This window comes from Gymnoscopelus braueri (genome assembly GCF_963280865.1).
Source record: "Gymnoscopelus braueri genome assembly, chromosome: 11".
Classification (NCBI taxonomy): domain Eukaryota; kingdom Metazoa; phylum Chordata; class Actinopteri; order Myctophiformes; family Myctophidae; genus Gymnoscopelus; species Gymnoscopelus braueri.
The window spans coordinates 41,955,103-41,976,290 of record NC_137613.1 but is presented as its reverse complement, the minus strand read 5'-3'; the positions used below and the strand labels follow the sequence as shown (position 1 = coordinate 41,976,290).

The following is a 21,188-nucleotide window of genomic DNA, read 5'->3' as shown; positions in this document are numbered from 1 at the left end:
CATTTTGATTAAAAGCACAGAGGAAGGAAGGAAGGAAAGGAGAGGGTGATGAGGGAGATAAGCTTCTCAAAAACCAAAACCTTCAACTGAATAGTACATAGAGAGGCCTCTGTGTTGGAATCAGCTTCTCTGTCCCCACGCATAACCACAACCAGTTGTGCTCGTTTTAAAGTGTTATGATAATAAAACTTGGGTGTCTGTAATACGGGCTGGCTGTATGTAGTGCAAGCTCAAGGATCTACGCACTCAACCTCTCCTCATAGAGTGTCCATTTTTTGTTTCTAGTGTATGTGCGTATGTATCAGCAATTCAGCATACTTGTCTGTGCAATAACAAATTCTGAGAGGCATACAGTCTGGTGACAAAATTCACATCATGTGGACCCTAGCAGCTACGCGTGGACTGTTTGCACTGTTTGGGTGCTATGTTTGCACAAACGACAAAGCTGGTGGGTGAGTGAGGGAGGGAGAGAGAGTGTTATGTCTTGATTTGGCTGGCCATAACTTGCCGGTCTCTCCGGTTCACGGTTATGAGGTTGGATAGAAGTGTCCACTGTTGATGCTTATAGATAAAAAATGCTGATGCGCTTGTTTAACATGAATCTGTCTGTTTATTAACAGCTCACCGTGTTGGTATGAGGATGTCCTGTGTGCGTCTCATGTTTTTCAGTGCTTCCTTTTCCTTTCTGTGTTGCCTGGCGAAGCGCTCTGCGCCTTGTGTTAGGGCCCTGTGAGTTCAAGAAATACATAATGTTATCAAAACAGTATGCAGACCAAATGATCATACCCCTATCAAATCCCTATGAATAAGAATTTTAAATTACTGGAAATTATCTTCAAGCTAAAGTGTTAATGATGCACTAAAAAGTACTTAACTACTAAAGTAAAGAACAATTCTTCTTCTTCTTTAATCAAAGCTTCCAGATAATTCAAACACAGGAACAATTAATAAGTCCCATTTGTCTCCACAACAAAATGAGACCACCATGTCCGCAATGAATTTCTGATCTATCAGCACGAAATGCAAACATAATTAAAAGCTGTTAATTCAAAATAGGCCTAGCAGCAGCTATTAAGTCATTCACTGCCAAGGATGTCTTTTGACGGCTGTAAATCGAAAGCCCCCCAATGTTGTCTTTTGGCGTTTTTTTTTTTCTTATATATATTTTTTTGTATTTATTATTTTTTTATTTTGCACACAGAAACAGGAGATAACGTGATCCAAAGATTTACTGCTACATTCACTTCCTGGTTAAAGTATTTGGGAAATATTCTATATCTCGGCTCCTGTGTTTTGCTATGTATTTTTGGTGAGACATGCTATTTTCAACGGCGTATGACTTTTTTTTTTTTTTTTGCGGAAGCACAGTGAAACCCTCCGTGATTAGCAACCATCAGGGGATCAATCACACTGGAGATAAATATTCTGTGACTACTTGAAAAGGTAAGAAAATCAAATCGCTGGCAGTCTGTCTTTTTTATTTTATTTGCTCTGGCAGTGGATGAGTTAATGACAAGGACCATCTCTCCTGTTTGTTGTTGGATAACATTAGCGGCGGTATCCCCGTACCCTGCTGAGCTGCTGAAGGAGACCCAGGGACTCCCGGTGGGGCTGGGGCAGCGAGGTGATCAAGCAGCCGTTCTCGCGGGTGCACTGGAGGAGCACACAGCGCCCTCCCAGGCTCCACACGGCACTGCAGCTGGGGCTCAGACAGCAAGACTCCCAGCATGTGGCCCCGCCCCTACCGTCTGCCAGGGGCCACCACCCAAGGCCAATGACACTACTCCAGTGGATCCCCAGAACCCCACCTGTCACAGTACAGAGCCCTGCTGACACACCTGGAAAAAGGACAACAATTAGCAACAGCTGCATTTCCTGAGCTTTCCACCATTACTAGGGCGATGCCCATAGACCATATTCACACGGCGGCCATATTGGAATTTAACATTGAAAGTGCCACCCCGTTGCCGTGGAAACCGGGGTGGCACTTCATTGACTTAATAGCAACATGGCCGCCGTGTGAATATGGTCTATTGGGAACACACACGCCCGTCGGTTGTTGTATTTACTGCAGTACCCATTATCATTGTACTGGAGGCCAGTCTATGACGTCATGCGTTCGGAACACATATCGTTCCGGTTATGCAATACCTGTGTACCCGTTGTCAGAGTACTTAGTGCAGTACCCATTATCATAATACTTGGAGGCCAGTAACAGCACTATGACATCATATTGAGGACAGGATCTCCATATATGGGCATGAAAGGAACACAGACATATAGACACACAGACATTAAGATTACGTGGATTTTTGGTTCTGTAAAAACGCCGATCCAACCAACTTCCTACTTGGCCCAAGAGTCCCCAGCAATAAACACACCAAGTTTTAAGTCGATCGATCAGACAGGTCTCATTTATAGATAACCAAAGCAATTAAAATGAAAAGTTCTGGTCCCTTTCAATTTCACATGCACGTGAAGCTTTACAGTAGGACATACCGTACATTGACCAGACACATTCCTATGAATCCCAGTCGAGAGTAACAATTACGGCCAGTGAGCCATGTAAGCCAAGTACACAGCAAAATCCTCAGTGTTAATTTAACAAATGGAACCAAATAGACCCTGACAGGTCCATTTGGTTCCACTCTTTGGGTTAAATTAACACCGGGGGATTTTACTGTGTAAGCAGCAGAGGAGGGAAGTGAGGCTTTTCCCTGACAAAACAAATCTGTGATTAAAACCCTATGCATACAGTAGTATGTAGTCCTCCCTACACCCCACCCGACCACCCAAGCACATATCACACTCAAACTAATTCAATCACTCTACGGTAAATAATACTTGGCAACTCCAAGTTGGTTGTGTGTGAATATATGCAGGCAAGTGTGCATACAGTATACATCCATAAATAATGATTTCACTTTAGATGGAGTTACAGTGTCAGAAGAGCGCAGCTTGTCTTCGGACATCTGGCTAGGCTATCATCCTTTATGAAGGCAGGAACAACAGTTGAAAAATAAATAATTGCTAATAATAATGATCTATCATGTGCAATGGAACTCCTGTGTATACAAGTTCAAGATGGAACTTCATGTACATCAGCAACACAATGTTAGCAGTTTCTGACGACCACAGGGATCCCTGTATCCGTCATACTGGGTACTCTTGAGAGCGGGTACAACGGATACTCTGACAAGTACAATGGGTATTGCAAAACAGGTGGGGCGTGCATTCACCACTTGCATCGTTCCCGACTTGCGTGACCCAGTGTAGGCTAGTAATAATAAGTTATCTAATAATAATAATATAATAATGTTCCTGTGTCACCAAACTATCCCTCACAAACAGCATTACTACCATGCATGGCTATTGTTGCCACAGCAACAGGACACATGTGACACATTGTAGGATGTAAGATGCTGGTCTTTGTCATTTAAAGCCCCCTCCCCAAAAACACACACACACACACACACACAATTTGGGGTTCTTTGAGAAAGGATTCTTTGGCCTCTGTTTAGTCATCCCACCCCTTGTCCCCTGCTAGCCCTCCCCCTCTCCCATCACTCTGTTTGACTCACAGAGACCCTATTGTCCCATTTTATATTGTAACACACCAGACCCAGTGGGATTAGGCACTTACATATCTCTCTATCACACACACACACACACACACACACACACACACACACACACACACACACACACACACACACACACACACACACACACACACACACACACACACACACACACACACACACACACACACGCCTTGGACTCAAATGACAAGTAAACACGCACCAACAACGTAAAACAAATGCTGTAAGAATCTTAAGGATAAGGACAATTAGACACGCCCTGAGTAACCAAAGGTCGGGTTTCTATTCAGTTTACACAGGATAGTATTGATGTGGAGCATCATGTGTTCACATTCTAGCATACAGTGACACCTAAAGATTTCTTTTCAAATAATCCATTAGCTGTTTTAATCAAGTCTCCCCATGTACAATGGTACAAAAGCACCTCACCACATCTCATACTTGTCAGAGAGGTGAAAGGAAAAAGGAAATAACATAAATTATTGGTCAACTAAGGCCAAGCCAATCATTTAATAGACTAATCAACTATGAGAGGGCAGCCCTTGACTAACACAGTAAATCTGTCGTAAAATATAGCTGGACAGATAAGTTACAACATGTCAACTGTTTAATTTTACCTGCAGGAGGGGCCAAGCAGCAGAAGTATGCCAGTGACAGCAAAAGGAGATGAGGCGATTGTGTCCACTGAGGTAGACTCCAGCAGAACGGCCTGTGGTGTGCATTGGACATATTCCACAAGGATCAAGGACCTGAGAGGAGGACACAATTAAATTGCATCTCAGTGGTGATGGTTATGCTTTGATGTTCATCATGGGGAGAAGTACAATAACACTCAGGTCGGTGGTACGGTAATTCTGCCAATGAGCACAGGGATCAGACAATAGCTGCTTCAAGGACAAGCTGAACCATAACAAGACCGTCTGTAACCAAAACAATAGCTATCAGGCCTAGTTAAGACATCTTGGCTGCTACAGGCTACCAAATAACATGTCATATCATAATGTATTATAATAGTACTATAAGTGATGGTAAAATATAAAGGTAGGTACAAACATACAACCATAATAACAATATAGTAAATTGTATAATTCTTCTGCAGCAACAAAAGGAAAATAAAACTGGACTGGACTCTTCTAGGGAAGAGCGTGGATGGACATGGCCCCTAAACCCTTTTTTTAAAAGAGAAAACACTATTCTTATGTGAATGACTAAGTCTGTCACAATGCCATGGCAACACTGACTAGTTTGTAGCTTTTCTCACAACAGTGAGGACGATAACCTCAGCCTCAAGCAAGACAATATTACATCCATCAATCCAGCAAGCCAAGCCAACTAAATCTACAATTGGCTTTTTTAGATATTATAAATTGCTTATAACTGCCTCATATGACTGCTGATGATGATCAAAATACTGGCAATCATCAAACCAAACAAAACATGATGTCCACAGCAGATTTATTTTTACCTTTCTCTGGGGCCGGTGTTGGGGGTGAGATGGCAAAAACAGAGGTGGTGTGAGGACTTAGGTTGGCAGGGAGTTGTAGTAAGGTGAAGGGTGAGCACAGGTCAACACCACAGTGCTGGGGAAGAAATTCACCATGGCCGCCTCCTGAGTCTGAGCAGTTCAGATACCAGTCTGTACAGAGGGAAAGAGAACATTATATTAAGTATATGACACCCAATTTAATGATATACTTTATGGATGAACATATGGGACAGGTCGATGATTTAATAATAACTGTTGTTATTGTTGACAGACTACAGTCTCTGCTCTGTTCTCATTGTGAGGGTGGGAGAGAGCGTGAGAGAGAAGAAATACAAGCTCTGTGGGAATGAAGCAGCCTTATGCTAGAATTAAATTGCCGTTTACAGAATATTCTATGTCTGCTGGCCATCATAGTGGTTTCTGATCCCTTCAAATTAATTACACAGAGAAGAACAAAAACTGTAGCTACAATGTCTATTTTAGACTAATATCACATCCCATCCCATCTCATGTTCATAGCTTATCTGGACAGCCAATGTGTGAGAATATCACTCAGTATGCTAACTAAACCTTTTGCCTTCTTTAACACTTCCCAGTGGAAAAGTTATGGATGCATGTTGTTAGTTTTATTCTAACATTTGCATGGGCATTCCTTAACAAACACTAGTTTGCATGAGTATTTCCTTACCAGACACCATAGTTTGACTCAACTACAATCAAAGAGTAAGAGAAGAAATGGAGACAAGCAGGTGTGACAGGTGCTCACACACAGCTCCTCAGTCCAAAGGTCATTGTAATTTCTGCAGCAGTAACGACAGCATTTAAGATCTCCATGGCTCACGCTCACGGCATCTATTCTCAGAGCAGTAATTATACTGTAGCCTGTGGCAAGGTGAAACATAGTATGCTTCATGTGAATATGCAAATTGTGATGTATTTTGATCAGACTTGGTGGGTATGCCAGAGAACCGTACAAAGAGAATTCAAGATGTAACCTAGATGAGGCACATTGCATTGTTATTTAACACAATATTACAGTAGAGCTGAACCAAGAATTCACAACAGTGAATGTCAGTTTTCAGAAATGTTACTCTGTTCCTGTGGGTACAAACGAGACCTAGATGTCAAGATTAAAGAGTTCAATAACACTTTTCAGAACAGTTCAGCAAATGATGAGCTCATAATAGGCTATTGAGGCTGGAGTCAAACAAGAACATTTGTTCTTGACTTCAAAAAGACTTAGTTAGTGAGCCCGCCTAGGACTCCGGAAGGTCCCAGGTACGATTCCAGCTCTCAGCAATGTGTCGAAGTCTCCCTGAGCAAGACACATAACCCCTAACTGCTCCCCCCTCCACGCTCCTCTGTGGGCAGCACTCAGCTGGGTGAAGCTGAAAACTGACGTTTCCCCGTGGGATATGATAGGTATATAAAAAAAATGTTAAAAAATACAATTCTGATAAAAATGTAGGCCTAAAACTGTTAACCACCTTTTATACAAAAATATGAAAAGCTTTCTGAAGCCTATAATCACATGCCCAAAATAGGGACGCCAGGTTGCAAGTCTTTGAATGGAAGGTCCATTCAGGGGTGATTTAAATATCAGTAAAGCTGTACAATACGGGTCTGCTGAATGCAAATAGAGGTGAACAGAGGTACTGCACATTTTTCCATCTCAACAATTCTCAAGCACGTTCTTGCAGGAAGCCTGGAAAAAAAGCAGCCAGGCACATGTCCTAGGACATTCTGTCCAGCAATTTAGCAAAACTGTTGTTTCCACAGTCAACCTGAGAGAGACTTTTTAGGAAAAAAGCAATCTATACTTTCAAGAGCTTGTTATTGTAATCTAAACCAATAAATAGGTCAAATGCAGAGGTGTGTCAAACTGTTGAGAATGTCAACATAGCCACACAGACAAGATTCACATACTCTCCAAACAAACCTGCAGTATATGAGTCGTCACTTGGATCCGCATTCCTTTACACAGATATGAGTGCAATCCAACTATCCTCTGTTATCAATAGTTGAATCACAGTCCCAAACACACCTCAGTGACAGCTGTCACCTGTCCAACGGCGCAACAAAACAATTCACAGGAAAAGAAGACTGAAGAAGACGTGCTCAATCACATTTTCCTCCCAGCAAAAGTGACTGGAAGACAGGTTTGCATATGTAAGTAATGTGCAACGTGCCCCGTGGCCAGTCGTGATTTTGGTTTGTGTTTACTGCTGCAGAGAACAGGTGGTTCAACCACACACTCTCTCACACCTTACAGTAACCTGGGCTGATGACAGCTGACAGCTGATGACAGGGTTTTCAAATGCATATCTTTCCCAAGTCCCCAAATGAATGACCAAGTCCATAGCCTCCGGTAACAATTTCCTCTCCGTTTCTTCCCCCTCTTTTCTTCCAGTGACTGAGTCGACTAATCAAAAGCACACAGTCAGTGCTCTGTTGGTTTGTAGGCAGACAGGTCTGTGGAGGGCTCTCTCAAATTACACAATGCTACCCCCACAGTCAGTCCATCTGGCTCTGTGTGGCCCGTCCCCCGATGGCTAGTGTATTCAACCTAGTGTATTCCCAATAAAGCCCCTGTGACATGAAATCTCTCATTATAATATGTAATGCAACCACAATTATTTGTCAAATAAATTTAATATGTCAAAATCCTAGATGCTTAAAATGCTTGTTTGGTCACAACAATCAACAAAACCTCAATCTAATTAAAGTTGTGAGAAGCAATTCCATTGTGCTTCAGCAGTGAAGATAGGCTATACTAGCCTACTGTAAGACCCTCCATCACATTCAAAATGGAGGGTGGGTTCATACATTATGAAACTCACTAGTCTTGAGATACAGGGGGGAAGATTTTAAACGCTCATAGATTTCTCTTTGGCTGTGATGCCTGTGAACAGACTAGACCATTACAGGCGATACTTACGACATCTCTCTGTAAGCCTGGCTGATGCGACGTGTCGCTTGAGGATCAGTTATTTGGGGCAAGCGACAACATCATAGCTAGCCCTGAAACATGACTGTCAAGCATGTGAACCATGGCTACATCATAGCCTACTACTACTAGTATGTATGAATGAATGAAGCCAAGGTTGCGCATCGAACAGCATAAGGACAACATTTCAACTGAGTGAGGCTGGATCAATCAATATGACACTATATCGATATCCATATCCTCTCATATTATATATCAGTCAGTCATTATGAGCCAACCAATACATCCAGGACGATCCACACGATATACCAACTGTATATTATATAATAACCCATGTATATTATCGCCCTGAGGCTGTTGGCATCGCCAGCTAGTCATGCAGATATACGACTCAATGCGCTGTTTACGACGGATCAGAGCGCATGAATTACGGTATAACAGTATCATAACGAAAAGCGTACATGAATGTACTTACTTGCATAAATACACAGCCTCCCAGCGGGTCTTTCTTCATGACCAGCGGCGTTGAGTTATGTTTGTTGTTGATGTGCCATCAGCCCAGCTGATGTGTGTGTGTGTGTGTGTGTGTGGTGCGGATTCATTGATGCACCTTCACTCGGATGTGAAAAAAAACAACATACAATGCAATTAATCTAACGACTTCCGCCTGGCGCCCCCTGCTGTCAATATTGAGTAGGTTTCTTCTCCATCAGATCAGTACTACCCAGAGAGTTGGTGACAGAAATATGTAATTATTGTATTTCATTGTCATGTCGTCTGCGAGATTCAACGTTCATAGAAACCTGCGTACATTTCCTCCGACGAAAATAATAATAATATCTCATCGTGACGTTTCAAAACAGCAACCAACCAAAATGGCGTCGTCGCCGTCCAAAGAAACGAGGTTCTGATTGGCTTAAAGATATTTGTGGATCACGTCGATTGGGTGGATCGACATCGAGTGGGACGTAGCTAAAGAACAGATCTACAAGCAGCAAGCCTCAGCAAGAAACAGGGTTCTACATACATGTACTCAAGTACTGTACTTAAGTACAATTTTGAGGAATATTTTACTTTCTTCAGTGTTCACAAAATATTGTACTTTTACTCAACTACAACTATATGAAAACTTTAGTTACTAGTAGATTTAGATTATTATTACAAAACGTACATTAACCACTTCAACCCATATAATAATACTGTACTTGACTATTTGAAAATAGCCAATGTACAAGCTCACAAGGTGTCGCTTTGCGACGCATTGTGAGCTTGTAGATCTGCTAATTTCAAAATATGTTTATACATATTGAATATATGTATAAACATATACATATATTCTGCAACCTGCATAATGAGTACTTTTACTTAGTACCAGTATATATATATTTTGATGCCAAGACTTTTGTACTTTCACTCATGTAAACATTGAATACCGGACTTTTACTTGTAACAGAGTATTTCTACATTGTGATATTGATACTCTTACTTAAGTATAAAATGTCAGTACTTCCACCACTGCTTACTAGTTAGAATTAGAATGTAGTTGATTAGATCAAACTCAGGAGCTGTGTGGATGCATACTGTGCATGAAGAAAAAGCAGGACACGTCCAGCAGTGGGCGGTAATGCAACATCCTGGAATTACAAGCCGTGTCCTCAAGACGAAGAAGAAAGAAGTCTAGTCATCTTCCTTCCGGTACGTGGCTGCTAGTATTGCGTGGGTGGGACGTCACGTCAAGAAGAGAGCCGGCCTGTTACTGTAGTTAACGGCAGTTTAGGTACCAGGTTACTTTGCTAAACTACAAAACCCGTGGGACAATCTTTTTTATTGCAATAAATCTAATAGTAAACAGTAAAGAAGTGGGCTTTAACAACGTCAGAGGCATTCAGTGGGTTAGCTTACTACTAGAGCTAGCCTGCGTAGGTTACACATGGGCCATGGCACTTACTAGTGTAAATACCATGCCACTAAATATCACCTTGCTGTAACCCACAGGCCTTCAGTCTGATTTTTAACACTTAGTATTGCTCGGAAACACAGAAAACCTTGGCTATAATGACTGAGTTCGCCGGATCCAGTGGATCCAGCCCTGTGCTGAGCGATGAGGATGACTCCAGCAGCACTAGCCACCAGCCTGGGGAAGAGACCCAGGAGGAGGAGGGAGAGGGAGGAAAAGGTTTGACTGCTGCCCAGACAGAGGTGCTGGAGAGATGTCTTCATTCTCTGACCCATGCTAAAAACGACAGCCACACACTGGCTGCTCTTCTTCTGGTAAGCCTGAAATTTGTGGTAATTGAAATGTGTTAACATGCTTTTTTTTAAAGACCCAGCACTTGTGTGCATATTGCACAACTATTTTTTTCTGTGCATTTGGAATAGATCACTGCCTAGGTAGATACCTAGCTCTCTTCAGCCACTCACATAGCACTATTATTGACCTACAGTAACTGGTAGTGTGTATATTGCTCTGTTGTCAATAGAGTATATAATTGTATTGTTCTTAAATAAATAAAACAAATATTTTTATTTTTCCGGTAGATTACTCGTTTGTGCCCAGCAAACCAACTTGACCAGCCCACTTTGAGGCGTATCTTTGAGGCGGTGGGTGTTAGTCTTCCAGCCCGACTCCTCGTGACCGCAGTGAAGGGGAGTGAGAGCGCCCAATTGCCCCCACAGGAGCTCCTTTCCCTGGGCACAGCTCTGCTGGCTGCCTTGAGCACAGAACCAGACATGGCCTCCAACCCACAGCTCCTTACCACCGTACCGCTACTGTTGGGAATAATAGCTGACGGTCCCACATGGAACCAACAGAAACAAGAAGGCCAGGCATTCAACCAGTCCAGACACGAGATGAAGACAAATACAGGGCAGAGTCAAAATATTGAGGTCCAGTCAGCAGAGGTTTCAAAAAATGTGCCACATGACCAGGCTAAACCAGAAAATAAACCAGTGTTGGAGAGAGAGGACAGTGACGGTGAGAGATGCAATGTAGAAGAGAATGTTGCTTCAACGGCTCAAAAATCATTACCGTCCTCCAAGCTTGACGAGGCCTTGGCTGCTGACTGCTACCAAGTTTTGACTGCTGTGTGTACTTTACCCAGGGGTCCTGACCAGCTCTTAAACAGGGGTGCTATCCCTGCCCTGTGCCAAGCACTGGAACAAAACCAGACTTTGAGCCAGGAGAGGGGTGTTGCCTTGCTGGGTAGCCTTCTTTCAGGTAAAACAAGATACAAGGTATGGCGTAAACACCCTACTGAAATGCTCGCTCTACTGAGCAGGGTCTCCAAAGAGTTCTGCCAAGCCAAAGACCAGGATAGGCTGGGTATGTGTGACCGGTTGTTGCAGTTCCTACCCCCACCAGGAGGTGTGACAGAGACTGACGAGCTGAAACAAGTTGTATCAAGTCTATGGGTTGCGGTGAGACCGATAATGCAGGCCAAGTTGACGCCTAAACATATAGGTTCAGTCTTGGTCCTCAGTGCATGTCTTTTGGATTTGTATGGGTGGGAGTCAGCAGGCCCGCCTAAGTTCTGCTGCTTGCTGGTCAACCGGGCTTGTGTGGAAGTTCGAATGGGCTTGGAGGAACCACCTGGAAATGCTCTGAGCACCGAGCTGCAGCATACACTCACTGGTACTTTGCTCATTTAAAAAAAAACATCAATGTTTAAATATTAATTATAATGTGTCTTAAATGTTATTAGTCCTTACATAATTTAGATACAATTAACTAATTAATTAAATTAGATTTAGACTCTAGTTACGTTTTATTTTCCCTTTCCTGACACTAACCAAAAATATGAATTTACCTTCACAGGCTGCTACCGCATCATGGAGGCTGCCATGGAACAGGCCTGTAGTCCAGGGGCCATGAAGCCTGATGCTCCACCACATACTGCCATCTCTGGGCTCAGTCTGCAGCAGAGTAGACAGGTCCTTACGGTGCTGGAAGAGGCCTTCTCTGCAGTAATATACCACCTGCAACAGGTGAGACATCACATTATAGTATAAACAAACATTTGTTTACCACAATTGAGTTTTCAATTTCCAACTTCTCTTTAATGTCATGTTCATAATGCCACTACATATCAGAGGTCACTTAAATCTCTCTCTCTCTCTCTCTCTCTTACCGACTGTTTTGTCTACAAGGTGGATCCAAGTTGCTATGGTGACCCTTTCATTTTCGCTACATTCCGTTGTCTTTGCTCTTGGCTTGCTGAGGAAACTTCCTGTTTGAAGGAGGAAGTGACTGCCCTGCTGCCATTCCTGGTTGGCTACACAAGGAGTCATATGCGCGGAGAGAACACAGAGCAGCATCTCTCAAGCTGGATGTCTGAGATGTCTGTCAGCGATGAAGATGGGGCTTGGACCGGCAGAGATGCCTTGAGGTAAAGTTTTAGAGAGCAAAGTCATTATTGTCAAAAGTTGATGTATAACACATTCACAAATTCACAACTCTACAAACCGAGAATAAGTGAACATAATGACTAGGTGCAATCAAATGGAAAGATCAAGATGTCAACATAATATATAATTTTCTTAATATGTGCATTGCACTTCTATTCTTTTCACCACCATCCCCATTCTACCTGCATCACCTTCATTCTTTCCCATGGTAACTGGTTCTTTCACTTCCCTCATCATCATACCACATATTATTCCACCCCCTCCCATCATGTCTCTATTGCTCACACCTTCCAGGTATCTCCTCCCAGCTCTATGCCACCTCTCGGCAGAGGAAGGTCCTAGGAAGGTCCTTCTCACCCTGGACACCCCAGCCCTCTTGGTGGACTTCCTGTTCCAGGGCTGGAGCTGCCTGAAGGAGAAAGGAGGGGTCTCACCCAGAGACCCCAGCATGGAGACTGCCTGCTCAGCCCTCCTTAACTTCACTGTCACTGAGCCTGAGAGAGTCAGGTACTGTGCATTATGTGTACCCGATGACCACATGAAAGAAGATGTTGCAATGCACCTATACCATGGCCATAGAGAATACTTGATTCTGACTAACTGGTGGATGGGCATTATTTTCAGATAACCACACCTTTGGCCTAGCGGCCTTGTCACCGCTCTAAATTAATATGCATAGTAAGAACTGTACTTTATTACTGGTTATTTACACATAAAATGTATGTGTGGTTATGTGTGTGTGAGAGACGTGATTATTGTCAGCTGAGTTACAGTTGGTACTTGTTTCTAGGGCTTCTCCCATTTCCTGGAGTAGTATATGTTCACGCTTATTCCAAGGTTGATGAGAGACCGTGCCAATTCAGTAGAGTGTATTGCCTTACAATATGAATAAAACTAGCTGTATTTTTAATTGTTGGTAAGTAGTGGCCATAGTTAGTTACTTATTTATCCCCATTACGCCGGCTGGCGCATAGGACCGCAATATTAGTGGCCATAGTATAAGCAGGATAATCAACAAGAGGTCACGTGGTTATTGAAAAATAATGCATGTTGCAGACTAGGCTATTTAGTAATTACCTTAATTTGCCTCCACAGAGTTGTATTTAGTCAAATGAGTTTCAAAGAACCCTCTTCTGTTCACTTGAACGTGTTGTATTTATGCATAACTTTTCTTTTGGAAGTGTTTGCAGTGCCCTCACCCTCAACACTAATGACTTGTAATATAGAAAAGGGTTGAATCAAATTCCTATGCCTCAAATGCTGTATCAATCTCCTGTGTTTACATAGGAAGGACCCATGTTTCAAAACGCTTGAGTCCCTCCTGGATGAGGCCCTTCCTGTTTTGGTTCATAAATCCCGCCTCTTGGTCTTGGCAGCCAATTTCTGCACTCTGGGGCTGATGATTGGCAGGCTCAAACCAGCTCCATCAGGTGAGTTTATATTGGTTTTGGTATTTAATAAAAAATAATATTTCTGTTTGAATGGTGATCAGATCCATGGTTCTTAATCTTTGTCTTAGACATGGTCATGCCCAGGGACAAGATTCATGAAAACACATTAGAAAACGGGTAGTTCTGACACGTGCTCAAAGAAAAATGCGTAATAATCACAATAAATATGACTCCCACCCGGAGTAAGTAGGCTACTGTGTACTAAAGCTCCTCCCACTCTCAGCACTACCAGTTCGAAAATATATGTGAAGTTCGCAGATGTAGCTAAATCTGCCCTCGGAGAAAAGAAAGTCATTATATGCAGTTATTTTAGTTAAAAGATAGAGCTTCCCTAAGGAAGTTTTTTTTTCATTTCATTTTTATGTGTGGTATTCAGTTTGCGAAATCACAATCTTTATTTCGCTCATTAGTTCAATTTGGCTGGTTGACTTGACAGGGACTAGTTAATGTCTCAGTCAGACCCCAACAGAGAGAACACTAGCAGATTTTTATTTTATTTTAAGAGCAAATTTCCCCACAATGTGAATACATTTTGAATATGTTTTATTTTGTAATTGTTGTATAATTGCAATAAGAGTGTGCTTTACTGTCATTGTTGTCACTTCAGTAATATCTAATTATGTGTTGTGTGTTCCAGGCCCAGTGGAACCAGGCCAGAGGAGTTTTTTCTCTGCGGCTCTACGGTTCCTCCATGGCGCTCTGGACTCTGGCTCCAGCCCTGGCCCAGTAAGAGTGAGTCCTGGCTGGGAGGAATGGTGGGAAGACGCTGGAGAGCTCTGGAGGTTGGGTCTGCAGGCCCTTGGCGGTTGTGTTCGGGCTCAGCCCTGGATCATTACCCTAGTTAAAGAGGAAGGTTGGCTGAAACATACACTTACCATGTTGGAGATATGTAGCGCACTGCCTGACACACACACGCAGGCTGCTTTAGAGGAGGCTCTCTGCGCCATGGCGGACCAGTGCTCGCTCTGTAAACAGGAGATTAAAGTCATTATGGTGAAACAGGATAAGGGGGCTTTGAGTTGTATGGGCAAACTGAGGAAATCACTTGGACTGAAGTAAGATGTTTAAAAGTGTCTGACTGCTGCCGTTGGCTATGGACAACATGCTCTTATGGTATATATTCAGTCTGGGAAAATTGTAAATACAGAAAGTTTGTAAAGGCAGCATGCACATAAAAACATACTACGTGCTGGAAGAGATGACACTCAAAAGTTGAAAACATCACATGGCAATATCAATACATTTGCATGGGGACATGTTCTAGTAAAGACTCTAAAAATATGTAGATAAAGAGATTAAAAGAATCTTGAAGATAGTAAATAAATGAATAAAGCAGGGCTCAGCTTAAAGCATAAGCATAAGTGACATTCAGGATTTCTTGTGTGCAGGGAATACTTGATTTAATATCTATACCAAATTGACTGTTTCTATGTATCATAATGTTCAGTCACATGGAACTGATGTGGCATAAGCAATCTGTTACATGTGAATTGTCATTTGAAATGCATTTAATAATAAAGAAATATTTTGTTAAGTCATTGTCAGGCTCTCTGTCAATATTGGCATTATTTATTCAATGTTAACCTCTGGCCTGCTTGAACATGTCTGCTATTATATTCAAATTTGAAACATCACTTGTACATGCCTTCCAATCAATGTCAAGAGTTTGCCACATATTTACATCAAATCCCTTTGCAATGGTACAACACCTCAACTATGTGGTTGTCATTGGCTTGTAGGTAGCCATGAGTATCTCAAACTGGCCATGACTCAAAGATGGGATGAATGAATGAATCTCAAAATATGTTTCAAATGTTACAAAGTGCAGTAGGCTCTTGTTTTATTAGGTACCACTAGATGGCGTCCCAAACTCTGTTTGGATAATGCTGTCGTGCGGCTGGCAACAGATCTGTTCAGACTCGGAGTTCAAGTCAAGGGAGAGAATTCAATGTTGCTCACGTGATGGATCATGGATTGTGTTTTGTGATTATTCAGAAGGCTATCAGGCGCATTCCCATCCAGAAGACTTAGGAAAATGTGCTCTATGAAAAGAAAAAAGTGTAGCCTATGAGTATTGACCTACCTTTTTAAGGCAAATGATGACAACATAGTCCGATCAATATAAAAATTAATTGACCCATTTAAGGCCAAAATAAAGTTGATTAAAACTTTCAATAATTTACTAATTGAACATGAGATAAGTTAGGCTATTTGACATCGAATTGTGGTAGGCCAAATCCGTCTGAAAATGTAGGCTACGAGTACGACCGTTAAAAATGAACACAACTCTATTCAGTGTCAAAACTCCCTTCCTTTCTAAAGTTTCTACCCCCCCTGGATTATTTCACCTCCCGCCCTCTTGGTCTCTCCCCCCCCCCCCCTCCTCCTCCCACCCCCCAACACCCGTCTTTTTCTTTGTGACTCATCCATACCCTCCTGCCTCGTCTCTCCAACTATCTCACTCATCGCTCTACCTCCAGCCTGTTTCCATCCCACCGCATTCATCCATCTGTTAGAGTTAGACAACCACACTGACACTTAGCGCAACCATGCTTTGGAAATCTCGAACCAAGACTGAACCCTATGGCATGCAGGTAAATGACAGTCCATTTTTTTATTTAGAATATATTAAGCATTGATCATAGATGTTATTTTTCTAAACTGAATGTTGTGCTAAAATACAAAACGTGTGCGTAAAAAGTACTCGAGTCTATGGACATTTAGATAGGCCGAATAGTTAGGTAATAGCCTGAGAGTTGTGCAAACTGTGTGATGGGCCTGTTTGTGGAATTATAGTGAATTTGCTGATAATCTGACTGAAGATGGCTTGGTTTGGTTTTCCATTTAGGAATGGCAGGAGTTTGGATACAATTCCATCTCTAATATTTCATTCAAACTCTTCCTCGCATTTTGACAAGGTGGACTGTCGTCTGCAATTCGTTTGTCTCTTTTAAACAATAGAGAACAAAAAAAAAACAGTTATTTTTTATGTCCAGTGTCCATGGTATAGGAAATCAAGAGTTTTATAAATATGTTCATTTGCCGAATATCAAAGTCACTGAAAATGGGCAAAAATGGGCAGAAAACAACCCTATAACTTTGAAAAGGATACCTCAATCAAAGAAAGGTATGTATATATATAGGTGTTTGAATGAAGTTGTGGCTGACTGAATGAATATATCTCTTTAAGAGAAGTGGTACCCCTCGACCCCTCCCCTCATTCTGCTGAGCGCGCACTAAACCTATAAGTAGCGCGCATGGAGAACGTTGAGGACACTCTCTCACAGCAGCTGTTCGTTTGACGTTTGTCTATTAGAACGTGCGTAAAAACTGAGCTAATTTATCCATATAAAGAAGGAAACTTAATGACATCTTGATGTTTTGCTGCATGGATCGTTCAGACAGGCGGAAATAACCCGGATTACAACTCCGATCGTTTGGTGACATCTGATCTTTCAGTCCTCTTAATTGTGAAATTGTGGTGTCCAGAGAGTGCTCCAGATGTTAGTCCACACGTATTCAGCCATGGTGAGTCGTTGAGCATTGGATCGTGTTTCCTATATTGCCCCCGCTATTGGGTCTGCGATTGTCTTGTCTTCTTTAATGAAGTTCCACTTAGAGCAGGGGTCTTCAACAGGGGGGCCGGGACCCCTAGGGGGTCCTCAGAGTTACTACAAGGGGGTCACCAAATCTTTGTGTGATAGGATTTTTTTTGTTACATTAACCACTTGAACCCTAGCATCCCTTTTCTGATGAGAACTTTAGCCAAAAATAGCAGATCTACAAGCTCACAACTGAGCTTGTAGATCTGCTATTTTTGGCAAAGAGGTATAGGTGTAGAGGGGAAAAAAGAGCAGACCAAGTATTTAAAAAAAAAAAGTTTAATCTGGAACACAATTTTATACAATAGGGGGTCCCTGTTTCATCTCTCTCTCAGCTAAGGGGTCCTTCCTTGTCCTGAAAAACGTTAAAGACCCCTGACTTAGAGGGCAGTCAGGGCACATCATATAATGTGACGTTGAACGGACAGTGGCGGTGCCGCTGTTGTCAGTCATCTCTGGGTGTGTATGTATGCGTAATGTCACAGCGAGGCAGACCGTCGACCATCACACTGTCCACTGGAATGGAATGGTATTATATACGGAAAGTCTGCTTGAAACACTGTGACACTTTCGGGGGAAAAGATGATGATCGTCTTGGAGTTGTCTCGTTGCGCTTCAACTTGCAACAGAATGGGTGCTGAAATTGTTTTGGAATATCAAATAAATAGCATTGATTGATTGATTGATTGGTTGAATACTTTATTTTGCAGTTTGCAAATAAAGCACAGAAAGTACAGTTTCAAATACAAAGGGATGCTAAAAAAGGATTAAAGAAAGCAACTATGGCTTGTTTCCATTGGGGTCCTGAAATTATAATTGCATTGCTGCGTAATAATTAGATACATTAGCTCTGGTAGACAGTTAATAGGCCTTATTTTGGTGATGACTAATTTAAAAATGATGTGCTACTTTTAATCCTGTCACTGGCCGTCCTTTGTTGGCTGTCAGAGATAATGGACATTGTTCCACCAGAACAGCATTGATCCGGGTGACCCAGCTTTAGAAAATCGACATTTTGCCAGGAACAGTGCGGAAAGAAATGTAGGCTAGTGGGTTATATATTATTACATGTTTGTTGCGGTCCTTAGAGATGATGCACTGCATGCCTTTAGAAAATAAAATAACATTTTTAGGCCTAAATAAATTACGAAATGTCAACATTTAATTTTGGAGGACTTCCATCTGATCCTCTTTAAATCCTCTGTGGAGTCCATTTGTGAGGCGAGTTTGTTGACACGATTACACATTATTTACAAACGTAGCCTATATCACCTGTCCTTTGTGCGACTAAAGCTTTATTTATACTCCATGGTGCAGTCGCTTACCGAAAAGAACATATCTACAACATAAGAGACAAGGTTGTCAGCTTGTAGATCTGTTATTGTCGGTGGCCGTGACCTTCCTGACACTGTCGTACAGTGAGGATGCCAAGGGCACTTATAGCTGCCATTACGCATCAAGTTCAAACGCTGTTGCTTTTTTCTGAGTTTTTTTCCTGAATTGTTTTAATGGGAATTCATTGTATTACTTTGTATTACTTTTTATTATGGTCCATTTGTATCAAAACTATTTTGTAATATTGTTTTCGTTATTAGTCTATTGCTGTCAATATTTACGTTGGGTATAGCCATGATGAGCCTCGTTTATTGGGGTTTAAATTAGACTAGTGGTTCCCAAACCTTTTAGCCTGCAAGAGAGAAATTAGACATTCGCCCGGGACCCAAAATACTGAAAATAGCAGATCTACAAGCTCACAATGCTTCACGCTGTAGTTCGGCTATTTTCACTAGGCTACTTCTTAAACGCTTTTTAATTTATTTATGGAAATGGTTTGATTTATTGTGTTTTATTTAGGAAATACTTCTGAAATATGTTGGAATTCATTTAATTGAGTTGTGATTTAAAAACTTTTTTTTAAAAAAGGGGATATTTACTCGCGACCCAAATTGGTTTTCCGCGACCCAAACATGGGTCCCGACCCACTGTTTGAAAAACAAACAGTGGGTCAAAAATTAGACCATATAACGATATCTGTTTTTGCAATAGCAGGATGTTTATTCAAATGAAAATACATTATTTGATCTCATTATTTGTAAAGGTGGTATAGAGCTGAACTGAAGACCTGCGCTGTATTAAAACACTGATCAACTTTTCTCTCTTTCTAGGAGCGCGCAGACGGTCTGACCGGCTCCTCGCCTCGCCTCTCCCAGCTGTCCTCCTCCCTCAACCAGACGGCCTACTCCTCGGCTCCCCCACTCTGCCACACTCCGGCCTCCGACTTCCAGCCCCCCTACTTCCCCCCTCCGTACCCCCAGTCCTCCCTGTCGTACTCCCAGAGCCACCAGGACTATTCCCACCTCTCGGATCCCTATCCGACCATCAACTCCATCCACCAGCATCATCAGCACCAGGCGGCGTGGCACTCGGTCTCGCAGAGGAGAGGGTCCGAGGAGGGGGGTCTCCTGTCACAGTCTCACCGGGCCCTGAGCCTCGACCCCCGGCGGGGGGAGTACGGGGGCGTCGTGCCCCGGCTGCTCCACGGCCTCCACGCCGGGGAGGGAGCCGCCGCGCTCGGGGACGGTCCTCTCGGGATGCACCTCGGACACCACGGCCTGGAGGAGTTGCAGGTGAGTTTGACTTTGTTGGCTTAAATAGCACAGGGGTTCCTAAACGTTTTAGATGATTGATTAATTGATTGATTGATTGAATACTTGATTAACAGTTTGCAAAAAAAGCACAGAAACGTACAGTTTAATACAAATACATTGCTAAAAGGATTGAACCCAAGAAAGCACTATGGCTTGTTTCCATGAGGTCCTGTGTATCGAAATCAGATGTTTGCCTGCAGGACCCAAACTGGTGAAAATAGCAGATCTACAAGCTCACAATGCATGGCTTTGCACCACATTGCGAGCTTGTAGATCTGCTATTTTCACTACTTATTAAACATTTTGTTTTCTACTTATAGGAATTTCTTTGATTATTTGTATTTTATTCATGAAATTATTTTTGAAATAGGCTATGTTTGAATTTGTTTTCAACTCACGAAAATGTTGGGGAAATCTGTAAATCCTTAAAATAACAATAATTAATGACAACATTTAGGAAACAAAAAATAAAGGAATATTCGCTCGTGACCCTGCACGTAAAATGGATCTGCGACCCGCAAATGGGTCCCGAGCCACTGTTTGGGAAACAGTGTAATAGTGCCTTTGCTTGCATCTCCCGTTCATTGGATCTGTGACACCGCAGAGATCACCGTCCGTGCGTCAAGGTCACCATTCACACGCACGCACCTAAGTCCCATGTGTGAACCATAAGGCCACTCTATTTGACCTGATTATGGCTCTGCAGCCATATTGTTCGATATAATAATTCAGAATCAACTTAATTGTCAGATCGCATTCACTGGCATTATTAGTAAAACAAGCTAAAAGGTGCAATCAATCTCTATAAATGAGCCTGAGAGGCCCCAGATTTATAGGTAAGGCCCGGAGGCAGTTATACGTGCGAAACATTTCTCAATTAATTCACGTCATCATTAATTAGCTTTTTGAAATAATTATTGTAACTGAAAGAAATTAGCTTAACTATTGCTCTCATTTTACGCAACTCAGAATTTATTTGAAGGGTTTCTTTTGCCCGTCTAAATGGTGATTAAAATGATTGATCGATGGAGCCTAATCTGGCAGGATG

The 21,188-nt window shown here is 42.2% G+C and overlaps 3 protein-coding genes across 3 annotated transcripts in view; 2 read left to right on the top strand and 1 right to left on the bottom strand.

Moving 5' to 3' along the window:
• kiaa0319l (KIAA0319-like) overlaps positions 1 to 8,830 on the bottom strand; it is a 30,540-nt gene extending 21,710 nt beyond the window's left edge. Inside the window, exons 1-5 of the mRNA XM_080441337.1 lie at positions 8,511 to 8,830; positions 5,068 to 5,238; positions 4,220 to 4,351; positions 1,570 to 1,838; positions 626 to 727 (exon numbers count right to left, since the gene is read on the bottom strand). Of these exons, the coding sequence (XP_080297463.1) occupies positions 626 to 727; positions 1,570 to 1,838; positions 4,220 to 4,331 (483 nt within the window). The 5' untranslated portion in view covers positions 4,332 to 4,351; positions 5,068 to 5,238; positions 8,511 to 8,830. The remainder of the gene's footprint in view (positions 1 to 625; positions 728 to 1,569; positions 1,839 to 4,219; positions 4,352 to 5,067; positions 5,239 to 8,510) is intronic.
• A 912-nt stretch (positions 8,831 to 9,742) lies between these two features.
• ncdn (neurochondrin) lies at positions 9,743 to 15,401 on the top strand. The gene is made up of 7 exons (XM_080442105.1): positions 9,743 to 10,306; positions 10,574 to 11,666; positions 11,850 to 12,019; positions 12,182 to 12,420; positions 12,734 to 12,946; positions 13,727 to 13,869; positions 14,528 to 15,401. The coding sequence occupies exons 1-7, from the start codon at positions 10,091 to 10,093 to the stop codon at positions 14,947 to 14,949; spliced, it is 2,496 nt and encodes an 831-aa protein (XP_080298231.1). The 5' UTR covers positions 9,743 to 10,090; the 3' UTR covers positions 14,950 to 15,401.
• Positions 15,402 to 17,391: 1,990 nt separating this feature from the next.
• The window catches only part of tfap2e (transcription factor AP-2 epsilon), a gene marked incomplete at both ends in the record, with an annotated part of 14,687 nt that continues 10,890 nt past the window's right edge, over positions 17,392 to 21,188 (top strand). The window contains 2 exons of the mRNA XM_080442283.1: positions 17,392 to 17,418; positions 19,658 to 20,119. Coding sequence (XP_080298409.1) covers positions 17,392 to 17,418; positions 19,658 to 20,119 — 489 coding nt within the window. The remainder of the gene's footprint in view (positions 17,419 to 19,657; positions 20,120 to 21,188) is intronic.